Source organism: Alexandromys fortis, unplaced genomic scaffold (genome assembly GCF_014885135.2).
Source record: "Alexandromys fortis isolate MF-2015 unplaced genomic scaffold, M_Fortis_MF-2015_v1.1 scaffold_124, whole genome shotgun sequence".
In the NCBI taxonomy this organism is placed as follows: domain Eukaryota; kingdom Metazoa; phylum Chordata; class Mammalia; order Rodentia; family Cricetidae; genus Alexandromys; species Alexandromys fortis.
In genome coordinates, this window is record NW_026067995.1 from 3,037,956 (window position 1) to 3,064,306 (window position 26,351).

General features: G+C 38.2%; 1 protein-coding gene across 2 annotated transcripts in view; it reads left to right on the plus strand.

Moving 5' to 3' along the window:
- Col24a1 (collagen type XXIV alpha 1 chain) overlaps nt 1-26,351 on the plus strand; it is a 234,275-nt gene that overhangs the window by 122,999 nt on the left and 84,925 nt on the right. For both annotated transcript variants that reach the window (XR_007595037.1, XM_050160215.1), the window contains 9 exons: nt 3,570-3,623; nt 6,876-6,929; nt 8,075-8,128; nt 9,996-10,049; nt 13,857-13,910; nt 14,130-14,174; nt 14,296-14,340; nt 17,441-17,494; nt 25,159-25,212. Coding sequence is in view for 1 of the 2 variants with exons in the window: in XM_050160215.1 (XP_050016172.1) it covers nt 3,570-3,623; nt 6,876-6,929; nt 8,075-8,128; nt 9,996-10,049; nt 13,857-13,910; nt 14,130-14,174; nt 14,296-14,340; nt 17,441-17,494; nt 25,159-25,212 (468 nt within the window). In the remaining variant the exon portion in view is untranslated. The remainder of the gene's footprint in view (nt 1-3,569; nt 3,624-6,875; nt 6,930-8,074; nt 8,129-9,995; nt 10,050-13,856; nt 13,911-14,129; nt 14,175-14,295; nt 14,341-17,440; nt 17,495-25,158; nt 25,213-26,351) is intronic.

Genomic DNA, 26,351 nt, shown 5'->3' on the forward strand with positions numbered 1-26,351 from the left:
CAAACTTCTCAAGAGAGTTGACTCCACAAGCTGTTTTCCATGCTTCCTTCACATGGACACTGTTAACCCTTCAGCAGTCACGTCCAAACATGCAGAAGCTACCAAAGATGTCCTTAGACGTTACCATTGGCCCTACAATGTCAAATTTCGTCACTCCCTCAAAGTTATTCCTTAACAATGATGCTTTTCTTCCCTTGAACCTTTGCTCCTTGGCTTTCTTTGCACATTCCCACTCTCCTCCAAGACAACTCTTTATTTTGTTTTCTCTTCTCACCTCCAAATACTCTTTATTCAGATCCTCTTCTTGTTCATTTTACTATTAGTGTGGATGGTGGTTGCCTTGCTAGTGGTGTGTATGCTGCATTGTTCTGGTAATTATGACCGTTTCTGAAAGACATTTTTTTGCATAAATGATCTGAGCTAGATTCAAGTTTTCCAACCTTATGTCAATGCATAATTTAATTCATTGTATCTTTGGGAAAATATTAGCCACTGGATCAAAATAAAGACAAAATTGACTGTTGTAAGATGATGAAGAGTTTTTGTTACTTATGTGTCAAAGGTGATTAAGAAGGTTGAGCTTTTTAACTGAAGTAGTTCCCCACTCCCTTGGGACTGCTGTCATGGGACAGAAAGGAGTGAGGAAATCTAACGGTTTCTCATGTAAACAAACACCATATCTTACTGACTTTGTACCCTGCCTCAGTCAGAGTAACTAAATTACTCTGCGATGAAACACAGCTTCAAAATATCAATGGTTAGCCATAGCAAAGATTTCTTTCTCACTTGCTCCCTAACCTCTGGGAACTGCCTGTGTCTGTTCCAAGCCATCTGGATCCTAGGGCTCAGGCTCACAAAGAGCCTCTTTGGATCATGGTTAGTTTGTGACCTCTAAAAAGCAGTTTGACAAATGTCATGTCCTCACCTCTTCTCTTTGTTCTAAATAAGCTACATAAAGAAGCCTAGTATTAGCGGGATGGACAGTAATTTTCTTCCCATGATGAGAAGCGCGGTAAGCCTAACAGAAATGGCACAGGGATGTGTAATTGCTGTACAGAAATAATCAGTGAACATTTTGAAAAACACAACTCAGCATGCCTTTTTTTTTCGTAATAACATTTGAAAATGGAATATTTCTTAAATCACTGACGAATTGCATTTGCTTATTGGAATTTTTCTTTTTAGAAATATAAAAATATAGGTGCATTGGTAGCATGTTAAATTTAATGATAATGTGATGGGTTTCATATAAAAATGGATTCACCCACTATTGCCAAATGTGTGGGTTGTTTCATATTAAATGTTGATATAGACTGAAAGACCAAATGGATTTAAAGCCTGTGTGTCTCAGCTGTTAGGAGTAACTCAAACCTCTCTTGGCTTACTTATTTAGATAAGGACAGTTAAACACAGATATAGAAGCATTTGAAAAAAAAAGACAAGTAAGAGAAATTTATAAAGAAAAAAACAGAAAAATTAGTGCTGGAATACAATAGAAATATGAGAAATAAGCTATGCCTAAGAATGGTACCACAAATCAATAGAGGACAGCAGCATTATATATATTATCATACATATTCACATTATATATGTAAGTATATGTGTATATAATGTGTATATAAGTATATGTGTGTATATTCTCTATCTCTCTCTATATATATCTATATATCTATATACACATGTATATATATGTTGTGTGAGGACTGAGTCACTACATGGACAGAAGCACAATCCCTGCCTCATCCTAAGTCTTGTGACAATGAGACTCCAGATGGGTTAAAGATCCAAATAGCAAAGATGAAAAAAAAATGTGCATTGTTAAGAATGTAAAAATTAAGTTTTCAAAATAAAACACAATCCACGCCTACTGGAATAGTAAGATTCCAAGCACTCGATGATAGCCTAAGCTTCCACATACAGTTTAATCTCCTCTGCTTAGCTCATCTACTGCATCTGTCACAGGAGACTCCAATTGACACTACCAAAGTCAGTGGTTGTGGTGATGAAGTCACGCTCACACACAAAGTGCCTAATACATGTTGCTGTATCCAGGCTCATGTGACAACCAACCCATTAGATACGCAAACAGATATGACTATGGGCTTGCGTGGATCCATAAAATCATACTAAGCTAGTTTCAGCCCAGTCACCCATTGGTCGTGATTCACGCTTTGCATTTATAAATAATATTATATAAAATGCTATCTAGGCAGGTTCTATACTTGGTAGCTATTGAAAAATTTTATATGTTCTTAAAAGTTTATTAAATAATATTAATTAAATTTATAATAAATAAATAAATAATATTAATAATAAAAATTATTAATCCCTTGCAATTGAAGAAAGAGCGGGGATGTTTTCCTGCTCAAACACTCACTCTATGTTGTTCTTTTGCTATCCATATCGATTAAAGAAGGAATAATAAGTATACACAACACAGACACAAAGAGAGCCCAAGTCGTGCTGGTGGCCTTCCGTCATTTGTCCCTACGACTGTATTCCTCACCAGGCTGTATGCTAGCTTGGAATCCCTGCTCTCTTCTTCATTTTGCTGGCTGATCTCTTCCTATTCAAGCTACAGATTAAATGTCTGGCTTCATCCCTTCCCAGACTCTCCCTGCTAAAATGCCTTCTCTTTCATTTTGTGGCATTGTAATTATTTCCTTTATGAGCTATGTCACAACTTATAACTGTTAATGGTTTTCCTTCCATGTTACAAGATGTCTCGATTCATCAAGTGTTCCTAGTTTAATTTCTGTTACTGTATTAAACACCATGGCCAAAAGCAACCTGAGAAGAGAGAGCTTATTTAATATGCAGCTTTTAGTCCCATCATCAAAGGAAGCCAGGGCAGGAGCTTGGAGCAGTAGCCATGGAGGAACGTCACTTACTGGCTTGGTTTTTCAGGCTTGCTCAGCTAACTCTCTTATACAGCCCAGTCCTACCCCTCCTACCACATCAATTAACAATTAAAAACATGCCCCCATAGACATGCCCAAAGGCCAAGCATATGGAGGTAATTCCTCAATTGAGTTCCCTCTCCCCAAGTGACTGTGGATTGTGTCAAACTGATAGCTGAAGCTAACTATGACAGCAAGACAGGGTCTGGATCTGTCTTACATCAGCAGCCAGTGCCACTCAGAACAGACATCAAATCCTTATATAACTGAAAAAATAAATGAGCATGAATGGGTATTAAGATACTTTCAAAGAAGGTAATCACAAAAATGATTTCATGGTAACCTATCTACAGCAAGTAGATATGAAAGCTCAGATATAGTTATAGCATCCTGTTGGCTATTAGGTCATAAGCACAGAGACTGCTTTGTCTCCCAAAAAGGTGTCTGTTATGCATTAAGTTTTCATTTAGATATTTTTGACTGACTGAATCAATTAATTCTAATGTGAAATCCTAGGCTATGAACCAATTCTACAAAGAATTCCCCTCCCCGCCCCCAGAAAAATTAGGATGAAGTAGAAGAAACAGTAATTATAGGCGATTTAAAACCAGCATGCTACAAGAGTGATGTAATGTATACATACTTTCTGTTATTTTTTTTTTTAACAAGGGACCTGTTGGTTTACCCGGAGAAGTAGGAATAACTGGAAACGTGGGTGAAAAGGTAATTCCTTTGTTATTTTATTTTGTATTAAAAACTCCCAGCTAACTTCAACCTTATTTTATGTTAACTGATTAGAACGCACTCACTGTCCTGGTAGGGGGCTAGAGGGTGGAGAGTTAGAGACACTAAGCACTTTTCTGTGTGTCCACACACCTACAGCAGAACATCAGAGTCCCAGAGACCCTTGGTGAACACACAGAAGCTGCTTGGACATTTCCCATACTCGTGACTGCATGAATAGAGTGCCTCTGGCACCAGGGACCAGCCAGCCAGGTGCCCACAGGCTCAAATGGCAGCAACAGCTGAAGGAGGGTCCTGCTTTCCTGTATGGCTGGTCCTGTGCGCTGGCAATACTTCAGCCCAATAGTGGTCACAGCAGCTACACAACCCAGTAAAAATCCCGACGGGGTCAGCCTGCAAATAGTCTTGTCTGAGCTGCTACAGCTTATCTGCTGTAGAAAGAACACTAGTCAATACCCTAACCCCCATTGCCAATACCAAGTAAACTGCAGAAGGAGCGTCTTCGTTCTCTGCTCCTCAGCAAGGAGGAACTACTGATTGGTTTTGTTTTCTCTCTGAGTATTTGGTTTTGCCCTGTGCTTCTCTTATTGTCTTTACTTACCCTTAGTATCTTTTCTTCTGCGGTCAACACATACGTTTTCTCTCTTTCCATTGTCGCTTAATCTGCCTTTTCACTCACTGCCCACCTTCATTTTATAACTTAATCATTAATAATGTTAACTTGAATAGCTTTTCAATCCTCATCTTAGTCTGTAAGTATCTTAGCTTCTTTCTTTTCTCTCCTTAAGGGAATATAGTTGACATTTCTAGTTGGTTTTTTGCTGAGTTTAAATATCTGGTTTGTTTTTGTATTGTTCTGTTGTCATCTACTTCCTCTCCTCTGAGTAGTGGTGGAGTTTGAGAGCTCAAGATAAAGTTACGCACTAAGAAGACTTTAACATAATACCAGAAGGGATATCCCAACAAAGGCAAAAATATTTACATAGAAACACAAGACAAATAGAAAGACAAGGCAATATGACTCCCATAAAAGCTAACAGCTCCTCAATAACTGAATCCAACAATAATGTAGTGGTTGAAATGCTGCGCAAAACTTTCAAAAGTTGTTTACTTTTGAGAGTGACCAGTGACCTCAAAGTGGAGTCAAACAAACAGACAATGGGGGAAGACAGTCAATTCAAGATTTAGAGTAGAGATTTGGTAGTGAGGATGACAAATGTAGTAGATAAATAGATTTGGGGGGAATACAGAAACTTTGGTAATAAAGGGTACCATAAAGCAAAATTTTAAGCTATGGAAAGCACAACCATTAAATTAGAGTAAGCAGGGAAAAAACGTTCCACAGATTGAAAGTATGAATAAGGAATGATTGCATTCAGGCAGCAAAGGAAGGAAAAGCAGTCATGACCGTGAATGACCATGGCTTTCAAGAACTTTGAGACACGGTCATGAGGTGAAAACAAAGATTCTCAATGGAGATTAAGAGCTGAACTATGCACTACAGGCACAAGAAATCTCCTTGCTCAAACTGTGCAACAAAAAAAAAATATTCCAAATATAAGGAAAGATGTGTGCATCCAAGAGACATTTAGAATCTCAAATACACATAAGAGAACAAAATTATAGCATTTGCAAGTAGTGACTGGAAGTGGAGATCATCGTGTTAAGAGAAATAAGCCAGGCCGGGCGATGGTGGCGCACACCTTTAATTCCAGCACTCGGGAGGCAGAGGCAGGCGGATCTCTGTGAGTTCGAGGCCAGCCTGGTCTACAAGAGCTAGTTCCAGGACAGGAATCAAAAACTACGGAGAAACCCTGTCTCGAANGAGAGAGAGAGAGAGAGAGAGAGAGAGAGAGAGAGAGAGAGAGAGAGAAATAAGCCAGGTTTGAAAGGATAACCAAAGCATGGTTTCTCTCAAGTGTGGAATTTAGTAAGAGTAGAAGGAAGCCCACCAGGGATGTAGGAGGAAAAGAGAAGGAAACACAGAGACAGTAAGAAAGTACGAGCATGTGGCCAAGGTATGCTTGTGCATTTTGGAAATGTAGTGATAAAAATTATTACTTTGTACAAAGAACATATGCTGATAAAAGGAAAGCGTATTCAAAAATATAACACATTCCTTCTAATGAATCTCCTAAAGATGTTCAAATATGACTAATTATGTCTTTGTTTCTAGTTTGTAAAGGGTAGGGTACCCTTCTAGCTGCAAAGATGTAATCTGAAAAGCAAGTACGAAGTGGGCAGTGCAGAAGTATGGTCAGAAAACTAATCCATAATCCTTCCAGTTTTGAACCAGAAAACTAAGCTTCCAATTTACTCTCTTTCCTTAAACTCATTTACTGAGCATCTGTCCCTGTGTTCAGTCTCACGCTCATGCACCTCGTCTGACGTATTCTCTCGCATCCTAGGCTTTTGTTCACAGACAAACTCCTGGGCTCTATTAAATAATTTCCCCTCCTCTTAGGAAGCCATCTACACCTCTCTAACCCTTCCTGTGTGAGAACTATTCACAGTTTACAGTTCAGTCTTCCTCTAATTATTTCACCTCTGCTAATTACCAATCTATAGTTATCTGAGAGGAGAATGCAAGTTTAACTTTGTAAATAAAAAATCTCCTGTCATGTAATATAAGTTCTTAATATATGCTTGATTATTTTATTAGTAATGTAACAACATACAAAAATAATTCAACTTTAATTGTCATTTTTCATTCTGATATTGTCAATGAGTTGAGATTTTGAGAATGCAAGGAATTTTAATGTAACTACATTTAGTCTTAATTTTCTAGTGAAGGCTTGATTCCCACGACCCTCCAGAATGAGATCTGCAGTTCTGCACTAGCTCCACAGACCAGGGAAATAATTTCATCAATTGTTCTATAGATAAAGCTCATTTTTTCAGTATGCTTGATGTTTTCAGGAATTTCATGCTCTGTAATCAATAAAAGTCAAAAGAATTCTCATTTGTAAAACTTTAGCTAGCTACATGCTTCTTACAAGAGCTTCTTTATCCATATTTTCTATCTTCATTTAAATAAGATTGCAGACAAGAGAACTATTGTATTAGAAGATTCGTAGCTGTGAATTTAAACATGAAAACTGCAAGTTTCAAAGATATTAAAAATGAAGATGACATATGCATATAAGTTATGGCTCTGGTGGCTTCTGTTTCTAACCTCAGATCAATCATTGACAAAACTCAATGTTTTTTTTTCCTTTATTGTTTTAAAAGGGGGAGCGTGGAAGTCCAGGCCCAGTTGGTCCCCAGGGGGAGAAGGGAATCATGGTAAGAGTTCAATGATGTAAAAACCTCTGTTTGCAACAACCTACATTAAGGACCCACCTTGACCAGAATTAAAGTGAAAATGCTATTTGATAATAAATTTCCATTGAAATTTTCTTTTCAACTGTTTTCTATCCTAAAATGATGTTCTATGGTATCAAATCCATGAAAAAGCATAAAAGTAAAATTATTTAGTAAAAGTATTCTATAGTTGTGGGAGAATAATTAAATGATTATAATTAGCCATACTGGATTAAAAAAAATAATTAATTTTCTGCATGCTCTTGTGCAAATAAAGTTCCTATTGCATATGCCCTCAACCTCTCTTCCACCACCTTTGACTATGAGGGTTTTTTTTTTTAGCACTTTACAGATTAAGCACCAAAAATTTATCTTATTTTCTTATATCGTCAAGATAATGACAACCAGTAAATTTTATATCTGGGTTGTATTTGTAGTTTATTAAATAGCCTGTATGTATTATATGAAGTTAAGAGGATGACTGTGATCCATTTTAGAACTTCCCCTTTCAGAAAATATATGTCTGGTGGCACATAACATCACCTACAAATTCATTCCGCTTCTCGCTCTTTATTTTTAATATCTGCTCCATCAGAAGAGCACCATGAGATTATTTTTAGTGGTGTTATAATTGGGACAGGTAGTAAACTAACATCTGTATTAAGTCAACCAATTTCAAGAATCTTTACCTCCTGAGGCACCTTCCGAATCAGCGTTAGTGCCATAATCCATGTGTTCTTTCTAAAAGTTGAGAGACTAATTGCATCCACCTTTCTTGGCTGTGGAATTCTCTAGCTTCTCTTACAAGTCTGTAATTTGTAATATGCATCATAGCGCATAGCTACATGTAAGATGCCACAGAAGATGTCTTCCTGGTGCTGCAACACGCAGTGCCACCTAGTGACCTTCTTTTTCAAGCAAGGACCTAACAAATGGATGCGCAACTTCCATGTAAAAACACCTTTAATTTCTGTGGTTCTACTGTAGACTATTTCCTGGGCTTCATTGTGGGTAAAAAAGAATGATTTTTATCAAGCTGTTGTTTTTGTTACCGTTTTTAGTTTGCTATTTTTTTCTTAAAGGAAAATAATTGATTTTATGTCTTTCATATTTTATTTAAATCGTAGGGCTACCCAGGTCCTCCTGGGGCTCCAGGACCCATAGGCCCACTGGGATTACCTGTAAGTATAGAACAAACTCTGTGATCCTTTATTAAATGTCTACTTTAACTTAAATCCATTGCTTTTACTGTGCTCTCTTTGGGGTCTTATGTAAAATCAGTCATGTATAAGGTAATGGAGATGCTTGCCACCCAAACTGTATGAGCATTCTGAAATATTCCTCAATATCTTGAATTTCCTTACCCCTGCTATGTATAGAAACCAATTTCAGTCTCTAACCTGAACTAATGTACATATATGTATATATATATATACATATATAATCTTCCTTTTGTAAGAAAATAGAATCAGTAACCAAAAAACAGCTGAGATCTGAAGAATTAACAAAACACAAGCATATGTTTTTTAACATTTTTTTAAATGCAAATATTCACAAACAGTCGAAATTCATAGGAAATGTGCCTTTGGTAAGTAAAATTTGGGCTTTAAATATATCCCATCTGTTGTTTTCAGAAAGATAATTAAATCTTGCCCCTAAAGAGGGAACATTTGCTTGTCATGGTTTGACAATGTTAGCATGAGTCTGAAGAAGTTCAGCCTCAGTGGTGTCAGGGTGGAAGTTCCCCTTACAAAAATTATTTATATTATATTTCATGATGCTTCCATTTTAAAAAAGCAATCTTGTTTTCTGTATGTTCATAGACATATTGACTTCTAAAACAAGAAAGACTAAAACACGGTTGTCAATGTCTTCATTCATATAAAAGAATTAGTAAATTTCAGATCCTGAAATTTGATCCATTTTTATCTACCCAGAGGTCATAATGAAACAGAAAACATGGATTGTTAAATGAAAAATCTCAGTGCCAGGAGCAGGATGTCTTTCTATGAGTGTTTGGTCAGGGAGGCCCCAAAGACACCCAGATCAACCCAGGGTGTCACCATTGCTCTTGTTACTCACCATGACAACAAGGAAAGATCGGAGAATTGAAGACACCATGCATTTGGGCTACAGGACATAAATCAATCTCAAATAGACCAGAAAAATCCCTGCTGGCTAGCTTTCATAGTGTTATGTTAGAAGGTGCTATGTGGCTTGCTGGTGGAGAAAAGAATCAAAGGTCTTGACCAACTCTAGGCTTTGCAAACTGTACCCACTGGTGCAATAGTGGTATGGTGGTTACGGGGGAACCAATGCTTTGTGATTGCAGCTGAGGCCTGCTACACAGGAGGGATTTCATGTCTGGTATTGTAAACCAGGTCAAAAGCTCACAGCTATGAAGAGCACATGGGGAACATACTATTTTTGTTCGGCTAAATGATCGCATTGTCAAGAATTGCCTTCTACACATTTATATTTGTGCTATTTTCTAATAAATCTTTATAGGAGACTTAATGAAACAATAAACTTGACTTTAATATGGCAACTAAACTTCCATTATAAACCACTTTTGAGATACGAATTTAAAATCATTTATGGCATTTTTCGTGGGCTAAGAAAATATATAAATTTTACACATGGGGTTCTAATCGATATCTTTAATAATAACAATGAAATTGTAACAGTAATAGCCATTGCCTCTTTGGTGGACCATGCACAGCAGGCTGGGTTGACTGGCTGAGTGGACATCTCCTTCCTCTGTTGCTCACGTGCATTCCTCCTGGGCACTATTTGTCCAATGAATATTAAATCCTTCCAATACATCTCACACAGAACTGACATTTTTCCAAAAAGTGGAATATTTAAAAGCAGAACATTAGGAGGAGCACATGGTATTGATTGTTTAAAATTTATTTGTAGGGAGGCTAATGAATATCATTTTTAAAATCCACCATTAGAAATGCATTACATAAGAAAGGTATAACTACTGCTCTGGTAAAGGTGCTGTGAGTTTGTTGTTTGAGATTTTTCATCTTCAACATGTAGGGTCTTGTTGGGGCGAGAGGAGCACCTGGGAGCCCGGGTCCTAAAGGACAAAGGGTAAGTACCACAAAAGTACGGTAACCTCAAGAGAGTCACCTCATATTAATGTGTTTGACAAAGCCAGCTCTACACCTTCTAGAACAATGCTAACATTTGTCAGGTTTTTTGCTGTTTTTATGCTATTAGGTGGACTACCTATAGTAACTAATGTATATATTAACACACCCACACATACACAGGCACACTATTGATCCAGTCTATTGATGTAAGTAGGGAAAATGTCTGGCTCAAGATCTCAGGCCCACTCTCTGATGCCAAAGGAATCAGTTCCTCTAGCACACCTGCCATTACTTTCTATGACAGGACCCTGAAGGGAAACTCCACTCTTAGATACCTGTATTCTGAACCCATACAGTGATCATAATGCTTATTTGTTATTCCTATTTATGTGGAGATTTGTACTGTTCCCGAATGGTCATACAAATACCATTGCTAAGACCCTTCCTAGGAGATTCTGCCTGCTGACAACCCACCATAACCCACCATATATCTACCCAACCTTTGCTGATTTCTTACAGTTTATATAACACTTAACTAGTAGCCCAGAGGATTCTATGTAAACTACCCCTCAGGTTTCAGACCACAGTGGACTTTCCAAATTTGTGGCTTATGGTCTAGAAACTGTTAAATACCATGGAGTACTAAAACCCACCAAGGGGAAGGAAAAATAAGTCAAGGAGGCCACGATGCCAACATCTAAGTAATAGCATAATAGCATCATGAAAACTTTTGTAACATCCTATAGGATGATTGTATAACCGTGCCTATTACATAGCTGCAAAAGATAGCAAGATAACCATTAAGAGGTAGTCATAAATACTGAATTATTACATAAATACCCTTTATGTTTAAAACATTGCTCATATCAACCTTCTGCTAGCTGGTATGTTTAGCGAGAGAATAGTTGAGTGCAGAGAAGTCATTTATCACTAAAGTACTTCATGCAGTTTGGGAAATTATTTCTTCTGTATAGATGATGTAAGCTAACACATCCTCTACTCTAGTCCTAGATGATGGTGGCTTGGCCTGATGGGAAGCTAGCTAGGCGTGAGCACAGCCTAAACCATTGCCTTTCATATACACAGTTAACCTCTGAGGATAAGTGATAAAAACGAACCCCTGCTATCTGCCCAGCAATGCCTTCTGTATAGCTGCTCAACAGGAGAAGTGATAGAAGCAAAGGGACCTCACCTACCCACCCGGGCTTGAACTAAGTCTTCTATCACGAGGTCCCTAGTTCAGCACTCTCTAGAGCAGAGGTATGAAGAGGCAGGCACTGAAGAATTAGCTATCGAGACCATGCTGCTTAAGACTGAAATGGACTGCAGGGACAACTATGGTGGGAATATGTAAGAGCTTAAGCTTTTTTTGGGAAAATTCAAACCTATATGGTCATAAACACTCTGCAAATTGGCCCCTTCAAGGAACTGCCTGTCACCTTAAGGTAAAGTGGCCTTTGGTAGTTTGTGTTAAAGCTCAGTGTTAGGCAACAGCTAAAACATCTCACGTGATAGACTTAGAAAAAAGTTTCTATCAGAAACCTTTCCCTTAAGAGCCGTGCTAGTGTTAGTCTTGTTCAGCGGATCATTTGGTTCCAGCTGTGTAGAGCAAGGGCCAGAAAGAAGACTGCACAGCATCGGCATCATTAGTTAGGCATGTGAGTTAAAATTTAATAGGGGTCATACCAAGATCCACATCCTACTTCAGGACCACATAAATATGTTGAGTCCATCTGTCCTGCGGATGCAGTATTTCCTTCACCCATGGACACTCAGCCTATCATAATTTATCTCAGGGGTCATAGAAATGGGTTTAGGATTCTCATAAAAGTCTTCCTAAGTAAATGAAGTATTAATATATGATAACGTTTTAGTTGACTGTGGTTTCTCCTTTTAATTTTAATATTGGTATGAAATAGCAGGCCCGACGCCTAATGCATCACTCATGAGCCTGGCTAACTGTTTAATATGCTTACCTACATTTCAAATGTGAAATGTGCTTTTCTTTAATGGAGTTGAAGTACTCAGCTCTCACTCTGGCCTTAACGAACCCTCTCCCGGCTCTCCGTGGCCAGCTTTGACATTCCTAATGGCATAGGGGAAAGTGTGGGTATTTTCCTGTAGCATGCTTTCACCCAGAACATACTCATGAGAGACCCATGAGACACTTTCAAGCTGTTAGGTTCTTAATATCATGCTGGGTTTTGTACCTGTTATAACAGTGTGTATCTAATTCTTTGGGACCTTGTCCTAAAGTTTATTTTGTCTTAGGAGTCCGTGCAATAGCCAGCGGGATGTGTCTACCCCCAGGATGTGTCTAAAGGCTGTCAAGCTCTGCCTTTAGACCATTAGCTCACTCTTACCTGAAGCATAGAGAGCCACAGTCTTCCTTAGAACACTGTTTTCAAAACCTCACATGGCGGCCTTTGGCTTTATGACCTTAATGTGAGCGCCTGACTTAGACATTTTTTTACACTATACATGATTCTCTTTATCACTCTGAGCACGGATGCATCTCTTGGTAAACGAAACAGTGAGTGTGAGACGGGGGGCAGCAGTAGTTCAGTAGTGAATTGCCTGTTCATGCTAGAGGCCCCGAGTTCAGCACCAGGATCATAATAATAACGACAATGATAATCCTGGTAAATCATTCTTGCATAAGAGTATTTATACAAATGAGTAGTTGCATATGGTTTCACTTTAACAGGAAGAGTGGAGCAACAGGTCCTTGTGGGCGTGAGTGCTCCCTCCAAACCCTTGCGTGGCCTGGAGATCCAGGAAGCTCAGGAATCCAGCCTGGAGAGGCCTGCTGTAGCAAACAGCTTTTGATAAGAACGTTCTGGACCTTCCTGGGATATAGGAGAAGGCATGGGGCCCCCAACACGGGGCCCTTCCTATCAGCACTTGACAGGGGGGGTTGTATAATCACCCGTCACCAACTGCCTTGCTTTCTCGACACTTCTCTGCATCCACCAAGCCAGCCTGGCCAAGCTAAGACTCACCATCCTTTACGCATCTTCTCATTCTGTCCATCTGTCTGTCCTTCTCACAAGCCCACGAGGCTGATGCTGCTCTTTCAGATGGCGTCTCCACTGCTGGGACAAATGTACCAGGTCTGCTTCCCTGTGGACTCCTCTTCTCGGTCCTTCAGTTACTTATTCTTCGTGCGGTTTAACTGCGCATTCCATAGGTTCCATAATGAAGAAGCTCGTGGGTCTGTAACCACACGGCCATCTCTTTTCTACAGTAGGTGTTCGTGTGGAGGGCACAGAATTAAGTCCCCTTCAAAGCCCTTCAGATAGCTATGCTTTAGAAAGCATGACTTGTCGCTACAGGAGAGCAGCTGGGGCTTCTCTACAGTTAGTTACTGAGTAAATACCGGAAAGATTTGCGCTTAAATGGACTTTCTCTACCTATCCTGTGCCCCTGCCAGCTTCTAGTAACTTCTGTTCAGTAGGCAGTGGCAAGTGCAGTGTCCTGAATGTTCGTTTTCTAAAGATGCAAAGAGAGAATTGCAATTCCACAATAATGAAACTCAAGGAGACGGTTAAGGCAAACAACCCAGCCACTTATAAGCCAACTTTAGCATCATTTTAAGAATAAATCCCAGAGGACTACTGAGAAATAAAAAAAAAAAATAAACAAAATGAGCAAACCTTAGGTTATAGAAATCCCAGCAACTCTTGTAGATAGTCTTGTTCTCATCTAAGCTGCTATATGGCATAAAATCCTTAAATCATGAACTTGATTAATGTTTTAAAAAGAGTATTTCAACTGAAAATGGGTTATTTTCTTCTATCTGTAGGGACCCAGAGGACCAGATGGCCTTCCAGGGGATCAAGGAGGACATGGTGCCAAGGTACTTGCTGATTCTCCATTTCATGTGCAGTTATATATTGAAAAACAATTATGACCTGCATATCTAAATAATGGTGTGCACAATTTTTGTTGCATACGTAATTCATAGTTTTTAATAATGAGCTACATACTTGATGACGCCTTTATTTCTGTGTGGTACTATGTGTTAAGACCTTGACTCAAATTCTGACCAATCCATCTGACATTTATATTCTGTTAGGGTGAAAAAGGAAATCAAGGCAAAAGAGGGCCTCAGGGTCTTTCCGTGAGTAATAAACCATGTCTCCTTAAGTATGAATGTTTTTTAACTCCCTGCCTTTTACATTTTTTTTTGTGCTACTTTGAGAAAGAGCTATGTGACCTAAGAATTTTTCCTCCATGTGTAGGGCAAGACTGGAAGCCCAGGCGAGAGGGGAGTTCAAGGAAACCCAGTAAGTTTTTGCCTTTGATGTGTTACTGTCATTAATCTTTGAGCCAATGTGGTAATTGTCACTTTTACTTCATTTTCATCGTGACTAATTTTTCTCTGAAACTCCTTTGAAAATGAAATGGTAAGACGCATAACTACAGCAGGGCATAATAGAGAATACGAGAAGCTTCTATGACCTCTCACCTAGTTTCGTTCTTACTCTTCTTGAGTGCTGTTTTGCCTGTTGGAGTGTAGAGCCACACAAATCGTGCTTTCTTGCTTTCTTGTTATACTGCTTCAAGAGTTTCCAGTATTTTTATAAATATGTTAGTTTAGTTCCCTGCCTTCTAACATCTTACCAGAATTACACAGCTTTTTCCATGAGGATCAATCATTTCTGTAACTGTCATCATGGAAGAGGAGAGAAATATTGAAAAAATGCATATGTAAACATATACGCGTGATAATTACATAAATTAGCACACAACTGTGTTAAGTATTTTAATTGCTTTCATTCTGAATCATAATGTTAATGACACTTTGATTTTTCATATGAATGTATATTATGGCTTAAATTTAAATAATTTGATAATTTAAATGGATTATAGCTGAGGAGTCAGAAAAGGCCAGGACTTATGCGGTTCAGCTAGTGGTGGTTGTCACAGGTGACAACTTTGCCTCTTCCTATTTGGAATCTGCTGCCCCCTGCCTGTTGTTTTCCATAATAGCGATGTATTTGACAATGATCAATTCTAAGATACCAGAGACTGAAAAGGGAGAAAATAAATGAAGGCTCTGAAAAAGAGCTGTGTTTGGCCTCTTGTCATTAACTGGAGACATTCCGAAAGAATATCCCTGTGTCTTCATACTCATCGGGTTGGGGTTTATAATCCTTTCTGTGTGAATGACACACATCTGTAGATTTTTGACCACTTTGCTATATTGCAGACAAGACTGAGCTCAAGTCCGTTCCTTTAATTTAAAAAATATGAGGTACCCTGAAATAGAATTACTGTATATTGTTAAACTTCCTTAGAACTTTATATGCATTTCCAGCTTAGACAAATGGTATATTTCCTTAACCCTGTGAATGGTACTAGGATTAATTTACAACTGTCTTACAGCACACAAGGCCCATAGGCTCCTGGAAGGGTACAGCTACCTTAGCAGACGTCACAGCTATGAGAAGAAAACAATGAGTTTATCGTAGCTGTGGAGGTCTGTGATATCTTTGCCTCCACTGACTTAGTTGAACTGGAATTGCAGAAAAGCAGGGAATGTTTCATTAGAAAAGCTAAATAAGCCCCAAAGATTCATATGATCTTTCAGTCTCTAGTCATTTAGATACTGTCAAAAGTAGGCAATACTCTATAACACAAGGATACATTAGAGATCAGACAACCTTTCTTGCATGCTCCTACAAACAGCACAACCTTGGCTTAATAGGTTGGCTGTTTAGCGTTTATTTTCTTCACCTGTGAGATGAAGAGACTCAGAAGATCTGTAGAAGAATCCTCCTCTAAGTTCCCCTGCTCTTCCTCCTCCTCCTCTCTCTCCTTCCTTCTCACATCCTTCATCTTCCTTCTTTTTCTTTTCTTTTCTTTTTTTTTGTGGTAGAGATTGATCCAGGGTCTGAGTACATGATCTATCACTGATCTACCCCCACCCCCAAGAAACCAAACTGTCAAGATGGTACCAGCAAATACTAAGTAACCCCAACAATATGTAGTACCCTAAAAACTCTGAAAACTGGGAAGGGTGTATTTGTCTATGAACCATCACTGTTCCCATTCACCTGTACGTCTGTCCCAAAAATCAAAATCAGAAAGAAAGGCCGATAGTTTCGTGGGATCATGGAGCCTGGATGGCTATTTTTAATTATCTAAATCATAAAAATTGTAACATTTCATATATTACTGAGTTTTTAATGTTAGCATTTATCAATCCATAAATAGGTGTGGAAAAATCTCTAGTCTTGTATGTCTCTGATTTTCCTCTTTGATTCTTTCTAAGTTTCTTTCATGTAGTTTGAAATGCTATTATAATTTTGTTCAAGTTTGATTATTGCTTTCTGGGCAATACTGTTTTGGAAATAGCCTAATTTGATATGAGCATCACACTTGCTAGTCCTTCATAGGCTTGCCATTTACCTGATGTGTTCTTATCACCAATTTTATTTTAACCCATATGCATCTTGATATTGAACTTGAACATCTTCTAGTTGGGTCTTGTATTTTATTCTCATAATCTCTGCCTTTTAATTACAGTATTTGGCCCACTTCTCTTTAGTCTAATTGTTATGACTAGACTTAGGTCTATTTTGTGCTTTTTTTTGTTTTGTTCAATGTCTTCTGTCTTAAAAATTATATCTTATTATTGACTTTTAATTTGTACTCATTATTAATTTAAGTAGTTATTCTAGGTAATGATCAACAAACTTTTCTTATAAAATGCCAGAAAAAAATCCATTATGTTACACAATATATGCATAGAAACGTACTGTAATATAGAACAATTTATTAGCATGTCTTTATACTGTGGTCAGGTACTGCATACCCATGTTCACAGTAGCAAGTCCACAATAGTCAAAAGGTGGAGTGACCTTAGTGTTCCCTGACAGATGAAGAAACAAAAGGTGGTTTATGCATCCATAGAAATACCATTCAACTCTAATAGAGGTGTTTTGACCCATGCTACAAGGAGGAACCCTGAAGCCGTTCTACCCATTAAATAAACCAGACACAAAAGAACAGTTATCATATGGTCTCACTTACAAAAATTACCTAGACAGCCAAATTCAGAGACAAAACTAGTCACAGGGAACCAGGAAAGAGACAATAGGAATAAATGAATTGTTTGCAAGATTTAACTGGGAGGATGGGAGGATGAAAAGGTTCTGAAGATGGATGCTAGGAACAGTTGATAAACATTGTGGATCTACTTAATGCTAAATAATTATATTCTGTGGTTATGATAAACCTTATATATATTTTATGACAAAAAGGGAAAATTAAGGATTACATAGAAAAGAACCTACAGGCAAAGGCAAGGTGTGTAAACTAGCTAAAACTAGTTTTCAGATGTCATCTCTTTTTCTACAAGTTTCTCTTTTGTTTGTCCAGGGCTTACAAGGGCTCCCTGGCAGCCCGGGAGACAGGGGGCCTGCCGGAGAACCAGTAAGTTGATTTTTGCTCTTCTAATTGTGGCTTTTTTATGAGGTACATTTACTTTCCATGACTGTTAGTCCACAGTGCCTGTATCCACTCTGCAGGATACAGATAAACACGTATATGCGTATATATATATATATATGTGTGTGTGTGCGTGTGTGTGTGTGTGTGTGTTGTTATCACTGTGTTTATGGCTTCATGCAGTCAAATTTGGTACTTTTCTCTGTGACTGTTAAAAGGGCCTTATTTATGCTTTTGAAAAAAGGAAACTGTCTTAGTGACTCTCAGAAATGCTTTGTCTAGCTGGCCTGCTGTTCTTATGATTGTTGCATTGCCACATAGTCACAGGCTCCATAATGAAGGCCCTATAATGAAGCCAGTCTCTGTATCTGATTGGCCCAAATATGAAAATATGACAGAAACGCTCCTACATCTACAATAGAAAAACACATGCTCAAAGCCGTAGGCATGCTTCAGTTCCGGAGTTTCCATGGAAAGAGCATTGTGCAAAGGAAGGACTGAGAGCCGCTCCTTTCTCGCAGCTTAGTCTTTATTACCAATGACGTCATTCTTCAGGGAAGTCATGTAGATGCAAGATGCTGTAACGTGTTTCTGAGACCCATAATACAATGAAGCCTTTTCAGCCACTGAGCTGATCTTATCACCAGGTGACACAACGGTCTACAGGTGGTCTTTGTGTAATTAATTTGGATAGGAACAAGTGGAAAAAGTTACCCAAGAATAAAAGGTTCATCCTTAAGCTATGACATAAGCTCACCGAACAGTAAGGGTTTGCAATATGCATAATTCTTGCCTGATAAATATCTAAGATGTGGCGTTGGTTTCCTATAACTAAACCTTTGATTTGCTCTCTGTTTCATGTGCTGTCCCATCACTAACGTTTATTTGACCTGAAATACTACAGTCCTTCTTTACTCCGCTTCCTGAACTATCTGAACACCCCATAGACTCCTTGAAGCTGGGGACTATTTCTTTTACCCTTTCATCTCCTTTCCTGATGCGATGCCCAAATAGTTCATTTGCCCAATGTGTGTTTGTTAAACTTAATAAACAAAGGCCATGCCCAAAGGTATCATTGACATTGTAAGTAGCATTCCACTGTGGAAACAGAATGAAGACTGACGGGATTTTATTAGGTAAATGTGTCAATCGAGCCGTGGTCACAGTGGAGCCAAAAATCCTATGATTTATGTAAGGAAAGATTTGTTATTTACAATTTATACAAGGAAAGATTTGTTAACAAAATGACTTCATGGCACTTTAAATGTCAATGTGAAGGTCACAGTGTCATGGAACTGGCAAATAAAATATAAAACAATTTATGATGGGTCTAATGGATTTTGTGTCACATATTTGAACTACTAGTTCATTATAGAAATTAACAAAATAGAGAATGGCACAGAAATAAATGTATTTTATATTTTGACAATAATATAATAAGATCTATAATCTCTCTAGAGCCAAAATTTAAAACTTTTTCTTCATTGTAAGGCAAGCATGTCTATTAAATAAGTCACCGTTCTTTGATTCAGTGGACAAATAGTTATTAAGAATCTACTCTTGCCAGGCAGTGGTGGCACACGCCTTTAGTCCCAGCACTTAGGGAGACAGAGGCAAGCAGATCTCTGTGAGTTCGAGGTCAGCCCAGTCCACAGAGTGAGTTCCAGGACAGCTAGAGATACACAGAGAAACCCTGTCTTGAAAACCATGAAAAGAAAATAAAAATAAAAAGAATCTGCTCTTGGTGTTTAACAGTAAGCATGAAGTTTCCAGTCTAGTGACAGAAGAAGGTATTAATTAAATGATTGCATATGTAAATAGATAATTATAAATTGAGATAAATACCGGAAAGCACAGCCAGAACTCAATATCCCTGGGGAAGCAGTTCAGGGTACTGCTCAGAGACAGTCTGTGGGTTCTCAAAACCCTCATAGAAAACGGAATCGTGTCTTCTTGTCAGCTATTTCCTCATATGTACTTTCATCTCTGGGATATTTATAACAAACAATAAAATATAAACATGTAAATAATTGCTACAGTATATTGTTTAAGGAATGTTGTGAAGAAAAAGTCTGTGCATGTTCATTATAGACATTTTTAAAGAATGTCTTCTATCTGTGCTGGATTGAATTATAGGGCAGAACAGATAGAGAAGACTAACTATGTAGGAGTTCAGATCTAGAGAATCAATGATAAATAAGCTGTCATAATCTAGAGGCTTAAGAAAGCTTCCATGAGCAAAGCCATGTGATATGAAAGGAGAGTAATAGTTATTTGAGCCAAAATGAGGAAACAGTTCCAGACAGTTGGACAGAAAGCAGTTACAACACAAAAAGAGAAAGGGCCATGCTGACCACACACAGAGACCTGTGAGCCCATTCCAAGGGATTTGTACAGTTATCTTAAGAATAAATGGATGGCACCAGAGAGAAGGAGCAATGATGAGATTATTGTCTTATAAATCTTATCAAACCACATAGTAGAAAGAGTCAAGAGCCAAGATCAAGATAAGATGCAGCCAAAAGTCTATGATAAGCAGGCAAGAAAGAAGTGGAGAGAGGGGAAAGATTCCAAAGATGTTAAAAGCAGTAGGAGATACAGAGCCTGTTTTGAAGTATTATTCCTGAGTGTCTGGCTTCTTGCATTAAATATCATTTATTGAAGCAAGAAAGCAATGAACCATTTGGGTTGGAGAACTGAAGACTACAAATTGAGTGATGAGTTTGAGATGCCTTTGAGAAATGTTACTTTGGCTGTGGGATTCAGATCAGAAGAATTCACTAAAGTTATTAATATGAGAGCTGAGGCTGAAGAGATGGCTCAGAGCTCATGAGCACTTGCTGCTCTCGGAGAGGACCCAAGTCTGTTTCCCAGAAATCATGTGATGGCCCTCCATCACCTGTAACTGCAACTCCAGGGGATCCTATGCCTCTTCCAATCTCCAACAGTACCAGACATGCATGTGGTTCACGTACATACATGTAGGCCTGCACTCACACAAAGACACTATTGTTTGGAGACATACATACAGTTCCATGAAGATAGTAGAAAAGAGAGAAAAGAAAATGTCATTCAAGAGACATGTTTGGACCAGCAAGATGACTTGGTGATAAAGCAGCGTTAGCTGGCAGTTAAGCTTGGCCACCTGAGTCTGATCCCCAGGCCACATGGTGGAAGGAGAGAGAGAAACTAGTCCTGTATTCTACCCTCTGACGTCCATCTGTGTTTGGTGGCTAGTGCACCCACACACCATGCATACACAGTCAGTGAATAAATAGTATAAAGAATAAAGAGAATTGGGGAACGTTTTATTCTGCAGAATATAAAATGTTCCAAGTAACTGCGCATAAAGGATGGGTTTTATAGCCCACCTTTATAGATGGGCTGAAGAAATCAAAAACAAAGAGCTAAGGAGGCCTGAGAGCTTCCAAGCCACTGTCATGGTAATGTGAGGGGAGGCAGACAGTCACAGGAAACATGCAACACCCAGACATTGCTAAGTGCACACACACACACACACACACACACACACACACACACACACACACAAACCGAAAGAAATGAAGCTGGCACAACAGTCACTGCTTATAAATCAAGTGCCTCTAAACCGTGGCCATACTGTGGGTGATGGCTTCCAAGCTGTGACAGAAATGTTGACTATGTTGAGACAAAAACCACCTGACCCACAAATTCAAAATACTAGCTCACCCTTCAAGAAAGGTTTAGTGCCCATCTTCCTTTGATTCCGTTTGGTCATTCGGGTCCTCTGTTGTTCTCTTTAGCCTTTGGTTAACTCTCGTTGGCAAATGAGTGTAGGGACAAGGTCTATTGTAAATTTAATGCAAATGTCCAGGAACCAGGACATTTTCTATAAGTAAAGTAAATTTCCGTAGATACCAAGAGAAAAAACAAACCTTCATTCAACAACATAATACAAATTCTTTTGAATCTCACATAAAACATTCCCCAATATTGACCATATTGTGAGCTAAAATATACATCTTAACAAGTTTCAAAGAATAAACATATGATTCTGCTCACAGATCATAGCAGAATTAAGTTAAAAATTAAAAATAGAGACATGCTGAAAAATCTCAATTTCAGGATATTTAAAAATGTATTTCTAAATAATATAGTGTTAAAAGAGGAAATCTCATTCCAACAACATGGCTCAGCAGGTAAAAGAGGGCAAGGGGCCAAGTCTGATAACCTTAGTTCAGCCCCTGCAACCCACAATACAAAGAGAGAATCAACTCCTAATTGTTCGTTAGCCTCTGCAAGCACACTGTGGTGCACACATATCCATAAACACACATAAACATACACACACACAAATAACAGCAATAATGACAAAATAAAACTCAGAAGAAAATTTTCAAATATCTTAACTAACTTAAAGTGAAAATGCAGCCTAAAAATTCAAGACTAAAAGGGAATTTGTAACATAAATTTTAAAAAATATATATTAGAGGGGCTAGAGAGATGGCTCAGCAGTTGAGAGCACTGTTTGCTTTTCCAGAAGACTTGATTTCAATTCCCAGCACTCACATGACAGTTCACAACTGTCTGTAACTTCAATTCCAGGGACCTGCTACCCTCACACAGCATACATGCAGGCAAAGCACCAATGTGCATAAAATAAAAAATAAATGAATCACTTCTTTAAAAGAATAAAATAAATATTAAAAAGATAAATGGTTCCAAATAAATAATCTAGGCTTCAAATTAGAAATAAGAAAATTAAATGTAGAGTAAGAATAATAAAGTAAATAATAAAAACAAAAGTCAAAACTAATTTTAAAAATTAATTAGCCTATAAAAAGGGAAAAATATTTCTTAATTCACAGGCAGAGAATAATAAAAAGACACAGATACAAGATACAAGAGAGAGGCCTTCACTACCGATCACATGCAAATTAAAACGATGAATAGCTCCTATATCCACAAACTCTGTAACTTAGATATAATTAACCAGCTACTTAAAAGACTATTTTAACAAAATTCACTTAAAATCTGATCATTTGAACAAGTCTGTGTTGGTTAACCACTTAAATAAATAACCAATAGCTTTCCGATACAGAAAGCAGTAGCCCTGGGTACTGGTCTCCTTGACAACATCTAATAAACATTTAGCAAACAAATGATGGGAATTCTCTATAGCCTGAGATGCAAGCTGAAAGACTTCTTCCTGGATTCTTCCAAGAGGCCAGAATTATCCCAGGACCAACAGACATGTACATTACAGGAAAAGAAAAGCACAGACCAGTGTCACTCGGGAACATAAATACAGAGTCCTCAGCACGAAGTTAGATCACATCTAACACCATGTATTGTATATCATGACCAAGTAGGATTTATTCCAGATATGCAAATGGAGTTTAGCATTCAAAAACCTATGCAATCCATTACTTTCATAGTCTGAAGAAGAGGCTGGAAACATGGCTCAGAGGTTAAGAGCACTCGCTGCTCTTTCAAAGGTCTGAGTTCAATTCCTAGCAACCACATAGTGGCTCGTAACCAACTTTAATGAGATCTGGTGCCCTCTAGCATGTAGGCATACATACCAGCAACACATTGTATACATGATTGATGATAGATAGATGATTGATAAATAGATAGATAGATAGATAGATAGATAGATAGATAGATAGATAGATAGATAGATAGATAGATGATAGATAGATAGAGATCTTTTTTTAAATAGTCTGAAAAAATACAGTGTTATAAATATATTCAGGAAAATTATTTGACAAATCCCCATTCATGGTAGAAAATGAAATACAAACTTTTAGAAAACTTGGAGTAGAATGGAAAATCTCTAATCTTAGTGAAGAACATGTATTGGGGGGAACCTAAAATTCAGAAGAATGAGTATATTTCTTTGCATTCATTTCTTTGACAAAGAAGAAAGAAAAGAAATGAACCAGCAAGTTAAAATATTCCTAGGTAATCACAAGTTCATGCTGCCAAATGAAAGAAGCCAAACTAAAAAGCCTTATACTATGGTATCTGGAAAAGGCCCGACTATAGAGACAGAGGGGGAAATCACATATTTTTTCCCTTAAAATACTTTTGTTTGACATATATTTGCTGGGGCTATTAAGTAGATATATGACTGCCGTGTATGTTAAATCAGGTGAATTGTGAAAGCCTGTGTTCTGGCTTCACTCTGTTGCTGTGATAGAACGCTCTAGCCAGAAGCACCTTAGAGGAGGAAAGGGTTTATTTCAACTTACAGGATGTGGTCTAATGTTGAGGGAAAACAGGGCAGGACCTGGACACAGAAACCATGGAGAAATGCTGTTGGCTGACTCCATGGCAGATTTATGCTCTGCTTGCGTCCGTGTAGAGCCTTGGACCACCTGCCTAGGGAATGGTGCCTCCCACAATAGACTGAGCTCTCCCATATCAACTAATAACCCAGACAGCCGCTCATAAACAAGCTCACATTTGAAGATAACTAGAAGAGCACCATATTTGATAATTATTAGGTATTTGATAAATATCTGTTAGATGAGGCCGGGCGATGGTGGCGCACGCCTTTAATCCCAGCACTCGGGAGGCAGAGGCAGGCGGATCTCTGTGAGTTCAAGACCAGCCTGGTCTACAGAGCTAGTGCCAGGATAGGCTCCAAAGCCACAGAGAAACCCTGTCTCGAAAAACCAAAAAAAAAAAAAAATATGAGTGAGTGAATTAAGGAGTAAAATGTAATAGCCCCACTTACTCTATTTTTTTTATTGATCTTTATTGAGCTCAACATTTTTCTCTGCTCCCTTCCCTGCCTCTTCCCTCCCGTTCAACCCTCCCCCAAGGTCCCCATGCTCCCAATTTACTCAGAAGATCTTGTCATTTCTACTTCCCATGTAGATTAGATCTAGGTAAGTCTGTTTTAGTGTCTGCATTGTTGTCTAAGTTCTCTGGGATTGTGGTTTGTAGGCTGGTTTTCTTTGCTTTATGCTTAAGAACCACCTATGAATGAGTATATGTGATTAACTGTCTTTTTGGGTCTGGGTTATCTCACTTAAAATAATGTTTTCTAGTTCCATCCATTTTCCTGCAAAATTCAAGCTGTTGTTATTTTTTCTGCTGTGTAGTACTCCATTGTGTAAATGTACCACATTTTTCTTATCCATTCTTCGATCGAAGGGCATTTAGGTTGTTTCCAGGTTCTGGCTATGACAAACGAAGCTGCTATGAACATAGTTGAGCACATGTCCTTGTGACACGGTTGAGCATCCTTTGGATATATACCCAAAAGTGGTATTACTGGGTCTTGAGGAAGGTTGTTTTCTAATTTTCTGAGAAATCGCCACACTGACATCTAAGGGGGCTGTACCAGGTTGCATTCCCACCAGCAATGTAGAAGTGTTCCCTTTACCCCACAGCCTCTCCAGCATAAATTGTCATCATTGTTTTTGATCTTGGCTGTTCTTACAGGTGTAAGATGGAATCTCACTTACTCTATTTTTATTTTGAGTACAGGCATAGTTTGACATCATTCATGAGACAATACAGATGAATTAACTAAAGTTATAACTTTATTTATAAAGAAAGTAAACTGCCAGTCAAATGGTGTTTATTAAAATGAAACTGAGATGCATGGTTTATGTAAAAGCAAACTTTGATTCTCATGTCTTCAACGTACACAGGGACCTCGAGGACCACCTGGTAACGCTGGACTTCCTGGAGAGATGGGTGTGGAGGTAATGTTTTGTGATTCATGCCAATCTTTGATTTAATATTTTTCAAAGCAAAGTGAATTAGATATATGAAGTATATGTCATGAAGAATAATTTCATAGCATTTTCTTTTATATCTAGAAAATACACCCTGGCTTTAAATGGCAGAAACAATGTGTAGAGATAATTTCACACATACAAAGCTCTCCTCTAAGAATCAGTTCACTGAAATGATTGAACAAAAAGTGAAAAAAAAAATTCCCTTCACTGATGAGAACTAACTTGATAGCTCTCCATTCTAGGAGGCGACGTCCTTTAGAGAATGGGGAGTTTTGAAGTCACCCTATGTACAATAGCATTTGGAATAGTAAACCACATTGATTATAATTATGCAAGCCAATCAATTCATTTCTGTTTCTTACTCTAGTAGTCAAACTACATACATTACCCCACTTCCCTGGCATCTGTGAAAATTCTAACATCTATCTATCTATCTATCTATCTATCTATCTATCTATCTATCTATCATCTATCTATCTATCTATCTATCTATCTATCTATCTATCTATCTCTGTCTATCATCTATCTATCTATCATCTATCTATCTATTTATTTATATGTCTATCTATCTCTGTCTGTCATCTATCTATCATCTATCTATCTATCTCTCTCTCTCTCTCTCTCTAGCTATCATCTATCTATCCCTATCTTCTCATTAGCCTTTTGCAGACTCATATAACTTCCCAGGTTTTGCTATAAGTCAGGCTTCTCTTCTTACATCACTTATTGACGTCTGGACATGGTTTATGAATCCACCTCGGTAGCCCACTAATATCTCAGAGGCAAAAATCTGTGTGCCCTTCTTTTTCTAGACAAGAAACCCACTGCTTTTCTAATCTGCTTTCATGAAACAGAGTCACCCTAAGCTACTCCTACATCACCCTCTCCTCATCTTTTCTCTTTGAACAGCCATGCTGCCTTATGTGTATCCTTCCCTCTTTAGGTCTCCCACAAAAGGGTATTCCTCCACCTTTACGCCTTACCTCTTGCAGCTCCCCTCAGACCCTCAGCTGCTCCATCACCAGTTTATCTTTATTGTATCATTCTTCAGAGTCCTTAAGAGTTCCATAACCTTTTCAATAAACATCCACTTCTTTATTTGA